At 35.9% G+C, this 16,973-nt stretch overlaps 1 protein-coding gene across 1 annotated transcript in view; it reads left to right on the top strand.

Annotated features, from left to right (window-relative positions):
• The window catches only part of AQR (aquarius intron-binding spliceosomal factor), a 78,789-nt gene that overhangs the window by 59,371 nt on the left and 2,445 nt on the right, over positions 1-16,973 (top strand). Inside the window, exons 27-34 of the mRNA XM_043471403.1 lie at positions 1,730-1,867; positions 4,385-4,456; positions 5,435-5,622; positions 6,338-6,509; positions 7,770-7,940; positions 9,806-9,891; positions 14,539-14,713; positions 15,397-15,510. Of these exons, the coding sequence (XP_043327338.1) occupies positions 1,730-1,867; positions 4,385-4,456; positions 5,435-5,622; positions 6,338-6,509; positions 7,770-7,940; positions 9,806-9,891; positions 14,539-14,713; positions 15,397-15,510 (1,116 nt within the window). The remainder of the gene's footprint in view (positions 1-1,729; positions 1,868-4,384; positions 4,457-5,434; positions 5,623-6,337; positions 6,510-7,769; positions 7,941-9,805; positions 9,892-14,538; positions 14,714-15,396; positions 15,511-16,973) is intronic.

Genomic DNA, 16,973 nt, shown 5'->3' with positions numbered 1-16,973 from the left:
CGACTATACACAGGGGACAGAGAAGAATGTTTGGAACCCAGGGCCCCTGGGATGCTTCCTAGTTTTCTCATTCCTTATTGGAAACATCCCTGGAAGACTACAGCAATAGTGCAGAAGGACCATATTTCAGACTCACGTTCCTCTCAGAAGGTTTAGGATTACTTCAGATTAAAAGGGCAAAGATCGTCTCTTTTTAAAAGTCTTTGTACCTTTTAGATATGATTTTATCCCTACTTCCTACAACAATATCCGGCAGATAGTAAGTATTCAGTAAACACTGACGCATGGTGTGAGTAGGTGGGTAGAAATGGATGAATGGTCGGTACAGAATAATAAATATATAATGTATACACATATGTAGTATATATGTAATATGATAATGATAAATAAAATTGTAAAACCTGCAAAACAGTGTTGTGGTATGCTTATGATTACATAAATAGAATATAAAAGGATAAAAGCATATAATTTATAATAATAGCTGTCCAGGGAGACAGTAGGAAGAAGGAAATACAGGGTACCTCCACCTGTGCCTGTGATGCTTTAATTATTTAAAAATAAATAAACCAAAACAAATGTTTAAAAGTCTGACATAAGTATGACATAATGTTCAGACTTGATAAAACTTGATATTAGGTACTCTGCATGGCTCGTTTACTCCTTACATCCATCTATTGTTGATTCCCCTACTCTGCTCTGGGATCCTCTGCCATGGTCTGGGCTGGGACTGGTCCTTGGAGTCTTGATTTCCCAGCCTCTCATGTCAGCTGACTTCTGGCTGGGTTTAGCCAATGAGAAATGTGGCAAAAATAGAGGAAAGAAGGAAGCCAGGATTTTTCACCACCAGCTCTCTCTGCCTGGGGTTTCATCCCTTACATGACTCCAGTTTCTGCTGACCTGGTCCACTGCTGTTCCAGCTTTATATTGATACCTCAGTTTCTGGACTTAGGTAACACTTCTTCCTTTTTATCCTTCCTAGCCTACGGATGGTCATAATATTCTGCTGTTGCCAGTCTCTGGGTTATGTCACCATTCGTTGGTTGGCTTTTCTACTTCTCCATGACCTGCATAAACGGGTTCCTTGCAATAAATTCCTTTCATTATGAATGCTTGACATAGTGTCTATTTTCCTGGAGGTACAAGGGTGATCGATATGCAGTATTCTTGTCGACACAGTAAATATTTTACCTTATATAAAAAAAACAGTCCAAATTGTAGCTTTAATATCAGTTATTATTTGAACTTAATTAGTAACTGATTAATCATTGACAGAATTGTTGTTCTATCAGTTCAGTTCAGTCACTCAGTTGTGTCCGACTCTTTGCGACCCCAGGGACTGCAGCACGCCAGGCTTCCCTGTCCTTCACCAACTCCCAGAGCTTGCTCAAACTCACGTTCATCGAGTTGGATGATAGGCTTAGTTTATGCTGCTGCTGCTAAGTTGTGTCTGACTCTGTAAGCCTAAGGACTGCAGCCCACTAGGCTCCTCTGTCCATGGGGTTCTCCAGGCAAGAATACTGGAGTGGGTTGCCATGTCCTCCTCCAGGGGCTCTTCCCAACCCAGGGATCAAACATCTCACGTCTTACCTGCATTGTCAGGCAGGTTCTTTACACTGGCACCACCGAGATATTTATATTAAGCTTGCAGATAAAGTCTCATAAACTGGGTTATTGAATGTATGCATGATTTTCCTAAAACAAGTATCTCATTGTTTCCCCACTGCCATAGGAATTCAGAGCCTCTGAACTGCTTCGAAGTGGACTAGACAGATCTAAATACCTTTTGGTGAAAGAAGCCAAAATCATTGCTATGACCTGTACTCATGCTGCCCTAAAACGACATGATTTAGTCAAGTTAGGTTTCAAGGTAAAGACTTATATTTTAGTTCCTTAATTCATCTGTGCAGCTGTTAGTTCCTCTCTTGTCTCTTCTCTCCTTAATACTAAGCCCTTTCCCTTGAATGTTTGCTGCTTACTGAGGTTTGCATTTATAATTACTTTAAAATGGCTTTAAAGTGATAATAATCTCCCATGTTTATATGATTAGTAAACTCAAATAAATAATTTTTCTAAATTTAGTTATTAGATGTATTAATATGTGTTTTAAGTAACATTATAGCCATATGACTGTCTAAATAACTTCTAATACTTTCTAAGGTAAATTAATTTACTTTCACTGTGTTAAAAGAATCTCCAAACAGAACTAAAAACTTTATAAAAACATTTGACAGTATTTTTCACCTATTAGAAATCTGTATGCTTGCCTTATTTACCTTTTAAGCACACATCCACTGCAGTTATTTGTTCATTCAGTAAATGAAAAGCGTTCTGTGTGAGGATATGGAATATACTTTAATTTAGACTGTCAAATAAAATATTTAAATGACTCCATCTCAGGATAAGGACTGGAGAGCCAAAAGGTAAAGACAGCCTGTTACTTGTTACTCAGCTGAAATGTAATGTAATAATTGACCAGTAAATTTGAGTTTGCAGACACTTTGTGACTTTGCTAGTGGTACTGACTAATCTCTGATCTTAATGCAAATCATTTAACTTCCCTCCAACTGGTTTATCTGATGTTATTAGTGTTTCATGTACTGGTTTGAATTCAAAGTTAGTAAAACATTTGTTGTTGATGAAAATAGCTGACATTTTTTAAGTGTTATGAGGTCACTGGAAGATAAGTGCTAAATAAATTCAAGGTGATAGAATTGTTGAGATCTTGGATTAAAGTTTCCTCAGCTATAATGTAGGACAAATATGATAATTTATTAAAAGGTAGTGTGAACTTAACCTAGTGGTGTGAACTTACCTTTTGCAAATTAGTGAAAAGTTTTCACCTAAATATTTTGTTCTTGCTTTGGGCTGACACATAAAATATACTTTGGATTTGCTGTTAAATCATGTTAGTTTTAACAACACAGGGAAATGATACAATCTAAACTGAGCATTTTATGCTTTCTTGCGGCTGTTCACGTGCATAAACTACAAAACATTACTCGTAGCTTATCATATTTTCATTAATCATTTTCTTACATTGTGCTAGTAAGATAGTTACCGTGAGTGCTCAGGGTATCCCTTCACATTACTCCCCACTCCCCAATTATCTAGTCTTTCAACTCTTTTCATATTTCCTGTGTCCTTTTCATTTATATCAATAAAAAATGCTAAATTTCCATTTTAGGCCCTGTCTTTTGATTCTGTGCTGTCTCCAAGGAGACATGCAAGCACTTTTGTGTACTCTTTTTCCTTCCTTAATACATCCAGTATAGTTGTGGCATAATTTTGCTTTGCAATTAAAATCTCCTTTTTAACAGGAGCTATAGATATATTTTAATCACATTAGATTTTCAGAGTTGTTTCTCAGGAAGGAGTCTCTTTAAGCTGTCATCTTTGAGCTTTTCCCATTCTGTTCTCCATATTGTGTTTAGCACCTTGAGACCCCACGTGGGAACTTCTGAGAAAATATGGCTCTTTGAACCCTTCGTCCTAGGTTCCCACCAGGATGACCTAACTAATCATTGTAATAGGGAAATTTAGCATCAGATAGAGTTAGAGAAGATACCCATCCACATGCCTAAAACTTAAGGTAATTTCAGTAGAAAACAGTACAGAATTGAACCTTAAATTTCATCATGTCCAATAGAAACCCAGCTACCAGACTTGAATAAATACAAGCATATTTTGGTAAAAATGAGTAGCACAGAAACTGCTGCTGCTAAGTTGCTTCAGTCATGTCCGACTCTGCACGACCCCATAGACGGCAGCCCACCAGGCTCCTCTGTCCCTGGGATTCTCCAGGCAAGAATACTGGAGTGGGTTGCCATTTCCTTCTCCAGTGCAGAAACTAGAGGATACATAAACAATTAGCTTAAAAGAAAAAAGTTAATTAAGCATTAAGAGTAAATATACTCCCCCTACCTTCCACTTCCTTGAAAAAAAATCAGGGGAGAAAACTTTGAAAAAAGAAAACAAAAGAACTCTACTTTGTGCTTAGTAAGAGTCTCAAAGAAGGAATTTTACGAGGAATAGGATATCATACTATAAATAGCAATCAGAATTAGAAGGGGAAGGGAAAGATAAAACCTGATGAGAATAAATCTAGAAGAAATTGGGCAGATAGAAGATTCACAAAGAATGCAATTTCCTTCGGTTGGAGCAAGACTTGATTTTTCATTATTTTATAGATGTGCAGTGCCTAACATTCCTGGAAACTAGGGTTCAGGCACGGTGGGAAAGAAGATCATAAACCTTCTGTTTGAATAATTTGTCTGTTATTTTTATCTGAATTATTTGAGAGAGTTTTGGATGCTTATTACAGTCATGGTGGTAGCTGTTTGGGTTTCAAACTGTTTCACAAGCTTTCTTTTTCTCCATTTCTCAGTATGACAACATTTTAATGGAGGAAGCTGCTCAGATTCTGGAGATAGAAACTTTTATACCTCTTCTTCTACAGGTAAGATACTGAAATTGAGACAAAGTAGAGGTTTAAGGATTCTGGAGGGTGGAGTCAGAAAACTAGAGTTTGGGGGTGCTAATTGCTATGATTATGTATTCTCCTAAACTTCATTATGTTCAGTATTCTGTTTTAAGCATGTAACTTCCTTTATTCCCTGGTTATTGAGTAGTTTGTATTATTTGGGAGTACTATTTAAAAATTCATAGTTTGTCTCTTAGTTTTGAAAAGACAGTGGTTTTTCTCAAGAAAATTACATTTTTATGCAGTCTGGGGGGAAGATGAGCTCTTTTTTCATTTCTTTTAGAGTTGTTTCTGGAATTATTTTTGATCCCTGGGTACATTATTTTTCATTTTATGCCTGAAATTTTTTAGTTCAATGATGATGTTTAAGAATGTTTTCTTATTGTATAATAGTCTTTACTATGGAAGCATAAAAAAAAAATGTGGAATTCTGGATTGAAGAACAGAGGCTCCTCTAATTTATAGATAATTGGGTTTCAAAAGTTGTTTTATAAAGCCAAATTATCTGGTATTTTTATTTTATCAAAATATGTTTCAAAAAATAAGGAGACATGTAGAGTAGGAAATTAAAGAAGGTGTAATTTCTGCTGCCTGTAATTGTGATACAATTTGACATCTTTCCATTTCCCTGCTTGGGCATCTGTTTCTTTCTGTGTGCCCTTTGCCTGATTAGGACCTAAGCATCCCAGACCTCTTTGGGTTACCCTGTGTAGGGTGAGTCCATGCCTGCCTTCTCAGTCCCTCCAGCCTTTCTCACACACTGTCAGCCAGTGGTACCCATACAAGTCATTCTATAAATTTGCCAGATTCTTCTCTGTGAAACTGGTGAATGGCAAGAATTAGTAACCTGTTAAAGCCATCATGTGAATAGCAAGACTCTTGTGCCATGAATTGGAGATTAACAGGGTAATACATTATAGAGTATGTTGCCATTTCCCCACTTTTTATTCCTAGAATCCTCAGGATGGTTTTAGCCGACTAAAACGTTGGATTATGATCGGTGATCATCACCAGTTACCTCCAGTCATTAAGAACATGGCCTTTCAGAAGTATTCAAACATGGAGCAGTCCCTCTTCACTCGCTTTGTCAGGGTTGGAGTTCCTACTGTGGACCTCGATGCCCAGGGGAGGGCCAGAGCAAGGTAAAGGAGACTGGGCAGTGGGAGACGGGAGCAGGGGACTGGATACTAGGGATCCTACTCCTGTTTAAGGACATCAGTTCCATGATCCAACTATTTGATAGCATCTTCTGTATAGACTCTTAAGAACTCTCTGCTATCTAGGAACTTGCCTGGATACACATCTACAAATTGGAAAATACCTTTATTGCTTTCAGCATGGGTTGTGAACTGAACAAATGAGTTCCTTCATTTTATTCATTGAGATTAATTTAAGTGACTTATAAACTAAGGGCTTCCTTTCATTGTTACCTCCTTTTTCTTCATGCCCCCAAAAGATATATGATTAATATCATTTTGAAATCTAAATCTAGAGATGAATAAGAAAAGAACACACTAATTCTTATTCATATAGGTTCCCTCTCATAGAGTTACTTGTAGTTTTTTTTCACTGTACAGACTCTTCCTTGATTTTCTTATTTAAGGAATAAAGATAGCATTTACCTTAGGGAACATGATAAAGTTATCATTTCTGTAATATCATCAGTCTCCTGATTTGCTTGATGGTAGGGAGGGAGACCAAAGGTTGCAAAAGCATTATTGCTAAAACAATGAGCACGAAGTAGGTAATATGAAAGTTAACAGGGAGAACCCAGTTCCTTAGAAACCCCCTTAGGTATATTAAAAGGGAACATACACTGCTAACTTTTCCTTTTCGGGGGGGATTTGTCTTTGAAAGCTTGTGCAACCTCTACAACTGGCGATACAAGAATCTAGGAAACCTGCCCCACGTGCAGCTCTTGCCGGAGTTTAGCACAGCCAACGCTGGCTTGCTCTATGACTTCCAGCTCATTAATGTTGAAGATTTTCAGGGAGTTGGAGAATCTGAGCCTAATCCTTACTTTTATCAGGTAAGAAAAGACAAGAAACTTTTAAGTTCATTTTGTATTTTCCTGGCTTACTTACTATCTGAATTAGTATTACTGAACCATTTAGCCAGCCACTGAATAAAGGAAAGTTAGGTTTCCACCTCAGAGACAGCACACACTTTCCTATTTCAAATGGATTAAAGATATATATACCAAAGAAAAGAAACAGTAAACATACTAGAAAGAAGAAAGTATTGATGAATATATAATATTGGGATTAGAAAGGTTTTTTAAGCTTACAAAATCCAAAATCATAAAGAAAAATATTGATTTGAGAACAGAGTTTATTTTCATCATTTAACAGGCAAGAATTAACAGCCAATAGAAAAATACAATAAGGACAATAATGTACAGTTCACAAAGATACATGTTATCGCGAGTATAAATCACTGGATCATATTTTCACCTCTGTTGGGTTAGGTTTGGGAAATTCTATACTCATGCAATACTAGTAGGAAAGTTATTTGGTGGACATATTGTTAGTACTTATTAAAAGCAATATTGTTACTTCTATGAATTTATGCTTTAAAAAATAGACAAACTTGCAAAGACTTATATGGTAAAATGTTCATCACATCTTTTACTGCAAATTATTTTTGAAAAGAAAAACAACCTAAATGTTATCAATAGGGATTAATTACACTTTTACCTATTCCATATAATACTGAATAGCCACTAAGAATAATATTATAACTTGGTTTACTGACAAGGAGAATTATGCTATACTAGTGAAAAAATCAGATTTCAAAGTGTATCTATAGTATCCCACTTTGTTTTTTAAAAACAAGACATACATATAGAAATTCGGACAGATAATTACCACATTATGCTATTTTCATGTATCATTGTTAATTTAGGGTTAGTTAATTGCTCAGTTTTATGAGAGGTATTCACTTGTCCAAGATAGTAACTTGTCACTTCTTGAGGTGTGATAAATGAGCAAATTGTCCTAGTTAACTGTTTTCTCTGCACGTGCTGCATACTTAAGTCACTTCAGTCATGTCCAGCTCTTTATGATACTCTGGACTGCCAGGCTCCTCTGTCCAGGGGATTCTTCAGGCAAGATTACCGGCGTGGGTTGCCCAGCCCCCCTCCAGGCGATCTTCCCAGCCCAGGGATCAAACACGCACCTCTTAGGCCTCCTGTATTGTCAAGCAGATTCCTTACCACTAGCCTGGAAAGCCCTGATTTTTCTCTATAAAGGGAAACAAATGCACAATCTGATTGATGTTTTCATTACAGAATCTTGGAGAGGCAGAATACGTAGTGGCACTTTTTATGTACATGTGCTTACTCGGCTACCCTGCTGACAAGATCAGCATTCTGACAACGTATAATGGGCAAAAACATCTTATTCGTGACATCATCAACAGACGATGCGGAAGCAATCCATTGATTGGAAGACCCAATAAGGTAATTTTATAATATGTTCTCTTATTCATGTTGTTGGCAAGATAGAAAGATTTATATTTATTTTGAGTTATATTGTTCTACTTTGCTATCTCCTTTTAAAATATGTGAGGAAATGAAATAAAAAGAACTCTGTAAGTTATGCTGTGACACTTCTGACAGTGTTATTGATTTACTGTGAATGTCTGTCTCACCTTTCACAGTGAAGATTTTTATTGATAGTAGCCAGAAATAACTGTTTCTAAAACTTTTTGTTGGTAAATGATATCTAATTATATATTTCCTTTACAATAGAAATAGAAATTGTAGCATTTTTTATCTTGTTTTACAAAGGTATAATTCACACTGCTTCTTAGTGTGTGTGTCTCTGTGTGCGTGTATACACACATAGGAAAGTGTTTTTCTTGGGGTTAAAGGAAAATCAAGTATATTCAGACCCTAGGGGTTTTTTTATTACTTTTTTTGTTTTTTATGTGACATGATAGTGATATCAAATAAAAATGAAGATCCTTGATTTTATCAGTAAAAGTTTGAAAAATTAGAATAACAAAACATAAATATAGTATTAATAATGAGGAAATTAGGACTTTGGTTGTGAACATAGCTGTATAAAGCTCTTTCATCTTTCCTTGGAAATCATCCACAAGTAAGAGGAAAATGGGAGTGGGAGAAAACAAATTACACCTTTGGTGAGATGACATACGACTAAGATCAAGAAGAAAATGTAGGGAGAAGAGAATTTAGGGGATCAGTCTTGAAAGTGACAGCAAAAACACACTTTCTGAAAGTGAGTGGCATACTTTGAAGTCTAAGAGCCACATTCCTACCCAACAGTGGATGTGGGTATTGGGGTGAGCAGAAGCCTTTCAGGTCCCAGATTTGTTCAAAGGAAACTACAGGTGAACAATATCTGGGGGAAGAAAAGACTGTCTCTGTAGTAGCAGTGAAAGAGAGGACCATCTGTTGTGAAAATCACTGAGCCTTTAGGAAACAGTTCTGCTCACCCCAGCCTATCTTCTTTGTTAATACATAGCTCATCTAAGAAACCCACTTAATCAGTGGTGAAATAGAGAGGGAAGGGAAACTAGCACAAGCTTAATGTATAAATGAGGGAAAGAGCTTCAGAACACACTAATTGATAAGGTAACGTACTCCAGAAAGCATGTTGGCCTAGAACAGATGGAAATTTTGAATGCATATTTGGGTATGAATTTTAAAATGCTTAATGAAGTAGCCACTTCTGTAAGGGAAGGCTACAAAACAAAGAAATTGAAGAACCCAGGAAGAGATAAAATGAGAACTAGCAGAAAGGTAAACAAAATCAAAGAGATGGAGACAAAAGGAATGGGGAGGAACAGACATTGTGGAACTTTCCATAAGGGATATAGAGAGTGAAAATGAGAAACGAATAACTTTGAAATATAAAAAGTTTAGAAATATAAGAATCTCTATCTGTCCTTTTACTTATAAATAACAAAAAAACTTCATAAGGAAAGGTACTCTCTCTTGTATCAAGAAGGTAAAAAGGACACTAGGTATATGATTAACAAAGATGGTCCCTGGTTTCATGGGCTGAGTAGCCTAGTAGAGGGAAGACTATTAATACCACAGATAGTTACTTCGTTATCCACAGAGTTAAAGATGAGTGCTGTAAGTGTGAGTAACATAGGGACATAGCCTCATCTGGTTACCATGGTTTATTTCATAGGGTTCATTTACTTGTTCTTTCAGTTCCAACTATATAGTTATGTTCTTTTGGGATTGATTATTTTAAGGATAAGATTTTTATTTCTAGCATATCATTTTAATGATCTCTCAAGAGTTTTTGCTTTCGAAAATATACCACATTCCCCTTTTTTTCCTCCCAGGTGACAACTGTTGACAGATTTCAAGGTCAACAGAACGACTACATTCTTCTGTCTCTAGTACGAACCAGGGCAGTGGGCCATCTGAGGTATGCAAGGAAGCATTTTCTTAATAGTGTTGAATCTCACTATCTGCTTCAATTTTGAGCTTTCATATCTAAGTGGTTTTCAGGTTTAAAGTATAGTTAATTGTTATAGCAACTTTTGGTGCTTTTTGTTGGAATGTAACGGTATCATATTCTTTGTGTAATCATTGCCATTGCTTCTCAATTTTTTGAATCTTAAATATTTTAGTCATTTTAACTTTTTTTCTCTTTAGGAACATTCAGAGATAGCATTTGATCATAAAATGTTATAAACACACACATATATGTGTATATATATGTATCCTATATCTGTTTGAAATTTAATGTAAGAAATTCAAGGAGGTAGAGTGGTAAAAAGTCTCTTAAGTAAATTTTTCATTGCACGGGATTTCTGACTTTACCCGACACAGTCTTTTAGCTTAGTGTTAGAGAGGATAAAGGAACCATTTGTTCTCTCAGGATTAAGAATTGTCAAAACAAACAGTAACCTATTTTTATCATTTATTGTGATGTATTTATGTGCTAGAGATTTTGTGGGAATAATATCTCCTTATTACAAGGCAGCCATTTAGTTTTATATAAACCTTCATCTCATATGACTTACTAGCAAAACTGTTAGGAGAGTTCATTTTATTATTTTACTTAGTGGATATAAAAAGAAAATTCTGCATGCTCTCTTAATGTTGTCATTAAGTCAAGATCTATTTGGTATTTAACCCAGAGTGATCAGGTTCCACTAAGCCAATAACGTTTATGTAGGAGTAAACAAAGATGTAATGTTTCAAGAAGTAATTTCAAGACTATAGCATTCTAAAATGCAGTTTATTTTTACTTAAGTGTCAAACGTGTTTTTAGAGACTAACTTTTCTAAAAAGCAGTTCCATTTCCACATTGAAATTTATAGCTGCTGCTAAATAGGGCATCATTAAGATTTACCTAATTAAAATATCTTATCCATGCTCACAGTATGAATACGAGAATACTGCTTCCTCCTCTCCCCACCTTTCCTCTTACTCTGTAGTTCTTTTGTCTTTGTCACATTCCCATGACTTTATTTCTACGCTGTTCTTTACCTGACTTTTCTGAAAACTCAACTAAATAAAGAGAAAGATGATGATAATAAAATGCTTATAAATGAGGACTTAAAAAAGAACCTGATTTCATTATCATCTCACATATCCAGCTTTTCTTTATCCAAATAAATTTATCTTCTTTATATTTGCCAAACTTTTGTTTTGGAAGTTCAGCTTCTTTGGTGGCTGCTGGTGATAGTGATGGTAGTTTTATTAAAGCACAGAGGGGGGAAAAACTTAGTTTACCAATTACCTGTAATTCAACTATCCAGATAGTTTATGTATCTTAGTGAGAATTTTATCAAGCTCCTCATAGAATTTTTTGGTTTGTAGATGCAATCTTTCATGTCTTTGTTTTTCTAAGAAGCAGTGAAATATTTTGTCTTTCAAATTTCAAGATACCAAGGAAATCTTCCATCTTCCATATTTTTCTTTTTAGTAGCATCTTTATTGAGATATAATACACATGCTGTAAAATCCAGTGTGTAAATAAACTGTATTTTTAAGTGTATGATTCAATGACTTTTTGTGTACAAATAAACTGTATTTTAAGTGTACAGGTCAATGATTTTTTAGTATATTCATAGAGTTATACAACTATATTCACAATTTTAGAACATTTTCTAAAATAGCAAGAGACCCTATACCTGTCAGCAGTTATTCCCTTCCTCTTCCCCTCAAGTCCTTGGCAACCACTGTTCCACTTTGCCTATAGATTTGCCTGTTCTGGACACTTCATGTAAATGATGTTACTTAACATAACGTGTTCAGGATTCATCCATGTTGTAGCATGTGTCAGTACTTCATTCCTTTTAATTGCTAAATAACATTTTGTTTGTGAATATTTTACTTTCTGTTTACCCATTCATCAGTTGATGGACACCAGGGTGGTTTCCACTTTGTGACTGGACTGCTGTGAACATGCATGTACAAGTTATTGTGAGAAAGTATGTTTTCCTTTCTCTTGGTTGTAGACCTAGGAGTAGAATTGCTGGGTCTCGTGGTAACTCTGTCTAGTGACTTAAGAGACTCCTAAGCAGTTTTCCCAAGTGCCTGCCATATTTCTTTTACCCATCCAGGATAGACTAAGCAGGTGATTGTGTAGGAGCCACACCATTCAGCTTTGGTTCCAGAGACCTGCTTTAGGACACTGTGGAGCTGTTCAGAAGCTAGACTAGTAAGACATTTCTGGTCCCTTTTCCAGCATTCATTGTTCTTGTCCCTACTGACTTGAATAGCCCAGCTACAAATAGAAATGCTTGTGACTCTTTTCAGAGCAAGTCAGTGAAACTGCCCCCAGCCATCCTCTGGAGATCATGAAAGAAGGTAGTAGTTCCCTTTGCCCTAGTTTCAAGATACAGCTCCAAGGAACCCTATCTCTTCATGCTGCCACCCTGTACTTTTTTTGCCTGGTAGTTTGTTATGTTTGTGGTGTTTGATCATTCATTTAACAGATATTCTCAGACCCTTCTATTATTTGGCAGTAGGCTAGGTTCTTGATATATAGTGGTAAATCTAGCATTCATTATCTCTGCCCCCATGAAGCTTAGAATCCAGTGGGGGAGACATTAAATCTGTCTTTGGGAAATACCTACATTTGATTCTGCAGAAGATTTTAGTCTGTACAGTGGAGATGAGCTTAGTAGAGCCACTCAAGTGCTCTGCAGTACAGGGGACTAGAAGGAAGAGTTCCTCAGAGGAACAGGTTTGTTGTCACTGCAGTAGCGCTGTGGCTATGCTCCGCCTAGAGACGGAGCCTTCTGGATGAGAAGAGAAGAAAAGAACTGAATAAAGTTTTAATACTTATCTGAGACATGCTGAGTATTTCTAGCATTGTACCTCTAGTTACTAGTTTTGGAACCATCCACCTATGGCATGACCCCTCGGGCCTCTAAGGAAGGTGGAGGAAGTGAAAAATAATTTGACTTGCAGTAACCTAAAGAAAACATTTCCTTCAAGAATCCAGTGTGTCACAAATGTAGAAGTTCATCAGAACTACTGTAAAAGGGTATGCTTTCTCCTTCCACCTAAATGAACTTCTCTTCTTTTGGGTTGGTGGGGTATAGGGATTGTACACCCCCCAACATAACTGCTATTATATACTGATGTTGTACAGTTCCTTCTGATAAGGGAAACTAGATCCTTATCAAGGCCATAAAACACAACAGAAAATGAGACTGAATTAGAGATATTCCCCAAATATCTCACATTATGCAGAGACAAAGAAAAGCCATTTGATAAATATTTCACTTACCAATTCTCTGTCTGGTTATTATATGATCTTTGTAACATTTGGTCCCTATAACACTCTTTAACACTTTCTTTCAGGTATTAGGGATGCTTATACCAGATTTTGTTATTATTCGTAAATATCTTCTCTTTTGTAGAATACTCACAAATTTAAATAGCCATCTAATAACATCTTAGGAAAACAAACTGTCCTCCATATTGGAAACTAAAACTATATTTTCTTACAAAAAAAAATTGTAACTAATGTGAAATAATGAAGTGAAATCAGGCTTACATAGCTACTCTTTTTTTTTTCTTTTTACAGTAGATCTTTGTTGGTTATCTGTTTAAATATAGCAGTCTATACTTGTCAATCCTAAACTCCCAGTCTATCCCTCCCCACCACCCTTTTCCCCAGAGAACCAACCATGAGTTCATAATCTAAGTCTGTTTCTGTTTTGTAAATTAGTTCATTTGATTCAGGTAAATTCAGTAAAGTTTTAAGAACATATTCTTTCTAAAAGATAAAGGAAACAGCCATCATTCATCAGATACCCATCTACCTGTGTAGCTGAAGCATGCATTTTGGCATTTTTATCTCTATTTATGTGAACACTGAGACCTATTATAAACCAGGGATTGGGCATAGGTACTAGAGTAAATGCATGAATAAGACATGGTATTATTGTATCATATCATCATATTGTATTTGTTTGTATTGTAATTATTATTATTATAAATAAGTATAAAGCAGTGTGATTAGAGTTATCCAGGAAGTAAAATTTGACCTATTAACCTTGACAGAGCATGGGAATTTGGTAAGTGAAGTAGAGGAAGGGCTGGTTTGGATTGACTTAATGGTGGTGACACAGTAAATTGGTAACTAACAAGTGAACTATTATTGCTACTTAAACCTTTTTTTAACTTCTTACTTTATATTGGAGTATAGTCAATTAACAGTGTTATGATAGTTTCAGGTGGACAGCAGAGGAATTCAGCCATCCATATACACGTATCCATTCTTCCCCAAACTCCCCTCCCATCCAGGCTGCCACGTAACTTTGTATTTAAACCTTTTAAATCAGTGCATTGGTTATTTTGTGATTTCCCCCCTACTCTCTCCACTCAAAAACACTTAGAAGTTGGTAATAAAGCATTAACTTCTTACTTGGTTAACTAGTTACATAGCACTGATTAATTTAATGTTTATCCTGTTAAGTTTTTGAAAAACTTAACTCTTTATTGCTACAGCTTAACAGTAATAATTAGTAGAATGTTATAAAAGGCTGCATAAATATATTTTTAATCTTGATATATTTTAATTATTAATTTTGTTTATTTTTCAAAGGGATGTCCGTCGCTTAGTGGTCGCCATGTCTAGAGCCAGACTTGGACTTTATATCTTCGCCAGAGTATCCCTCTTCCAAAACTGTTTTGAACTAACTCCAGCTTTCAGCCAGCTCACAGCCCGCCCACTTCATTTGCATATAATTCCAACAGAACCTTTCCCAACCAGTAGAAAGGTAAGACTTTCTTCATTGTGTGGGGCAGCATTTCTTACAGGTGACTCTATTGTTTGAGAGTACCACATAGGTCATCTGATATCTGGTTTAGAGTGCTCCTTACACTAAGGAACTGAATTAGATCTTCTATGTAAAAATAATACCACCAGCTATCATAATAAGGAAATCCTTATTGGACTCTAACTTTTACATCTTAATGTCCTCTTACTGTTCTTATGTCCTCCAAACCCTAACAGTGTTCATACATAAGTTGGAGACATGAACTTCTATTGAAGTGTTATCTTTCAGTGTTTTTCACTATATACTTAACTTTCTTTTTCTGTTTTTTAAAATTTATTTTACGGAAGTATAGTTGATTAAAATGTTGTGTTAGTTTGTGGTGTACAGCAGAGTGATTGAGATATACATATATATACATTCTTCATACTTTTTTCCATTATGGTTCATCATGGGATATTAAATATAGTTCCCTATGCTATACAGTATGTTGTTTATCCATTCAATATATAATAGTTTGCATCTGCTAATCCCAAACTCCCAGTCCATACCTCCCTCACCCACTCCCTTGACAACCACAAGTGTGTTTTCTGTGTCTGTTTCTTTCATAGATAAGTTCATATGTGTTGTATTTTAGATTCTACATATAAGGGATTGTACTTAACTTTCTTTTGGCCTTCTTCTAGAATGGAGAGAGACCATCCCATGAAGTACAGATAATAAAGAATATGCCCCAGATGGCAAACTTTGTATACAACATGTATATGCATTTGATACAGACCACACATCATTATCATCAGGTGAGTTTTCTCAGAATTGACTTATTGTTCTTGCTGTAGAATCTTCTCTGTTGGCAAATAAATCTTTAAAGTACTCGATTATTCCTTGTGAGACACCAGCTAAACCAAAGTAGATTACTATTCATATAACATCCATATTTTAAAAACATCTTTTATAGATATAATCTGGCATATAATAAATTCCACATATCTGAAGTATACAGTATGATATGTTCTGGTATCTGTATGTACCCATGACTATAATCGAGATAATGAACATATACGTTATTCCCCCCCAAAGTTTTCCATGTACACCTGGATAATCCCTCTCATCCCTCACCAGTTCCTATTTCACCTTCTCCAGGAAACTGAGGATCTAATTTCTGTCACAATAATTAGTCACCATATTTTAGATGTTTATGTAAATAGACTCAAACAACATGTACTCTTTTTCCCCTACCTGTTATTGCTCAGCATTATTTTAATATTCATTTGTACTTCAGAATGTATCAGTAGTCCTTTTCCTTTTATTGTTGAATAATCCATTATACAGATGTACTAAGTTTACCCATTCATCATTGATGGACATTTGGGTTTGCCTCCAATATTGACTCTTACAAATAAAACTACTGTGAACATTCTCCTACAAGTCTTTGTACCCTCTCTTTGGTAAATTTCTAGGAGTGGAATGGTTGGGTAGTATGGGAAGTATGTATTCAACGTTTTTTTAAGAAACTGCCCACCTGTCTTACAAAGTTGTTGTCGTTGGTCAGTTGCTGAGTCGTATCCATCTCTGCAACACTGTAGACTGCAGCTCGCCAGGCTTCCCTGTCCTTCACTGTCTTCTGGAGTTTGCTCAAACTCGTGTCTATTGAGTCACTGATGCCATGCAACCATCTCATCCTCTGTCACCCTATTCTCCTCATGCCCTCAGTCTTCCCTAGCATCAGGATCTTTTCCAATGAGTGGCTCTTCGCATCAGGTGGCCAAAGTATTGGAGCTTCAGCATCAGAACTGCCAGTGAACATTCAGGGTTGATTTCCTTTAGAATTGACTGGTTTGATCTCCTTGCTATCCAAGGGACTCTCAAGAGTCTTCTGTAGCACCACAGTTCAATTCTTTGGCACTCAACCTTCTTCATGGTCCAACTCTCACATCTGTACATGACTACTGGAAAAACCATAGCTTTAACTATAGTCTTACAAAATTGTACCATTTTATATTCCCACCTGTAATGTGTGAGTGCTCACATATACTTATGCTTGATCTTTTTTATTTTAGCATTCCAGTAGGTATGTAGTGGTCTCATTGTGGTTTTAATTGGCGTTTCTCTAATAACTATTGATGGACATCTTTTCATGTGGTTATTTGCCTTCTGTATATCTTCTGTGAGGATGTTTAGATCTCTCACTCTTTTGGGTTGTTTTATTATTAATGAGTTTTGAGAGTTTTAAATCTTAATCTGACTACAAGTTCCTCATCAG

The sequence above is a fragment of the Cervus canadensis genome, chromosome 6 (assembly GCF_019320065.1).
Source record: "Cervus canadensis isolate Bull #8, Minnesota chromosome 6, ASM1932006v1, whole genome shotgun sequence".
Lineage (NCBI taxonomy): Eukaryota > Metazoa > Chordata > Mammalia > Artiodactyla > Cervidae > Cervus > Cervus canadensis.
The sequence above is the reverse complement of the archived record's forward strand: the minus strand, read 5'-3'. Positions and strand labels throughout refer to the sequence as shown.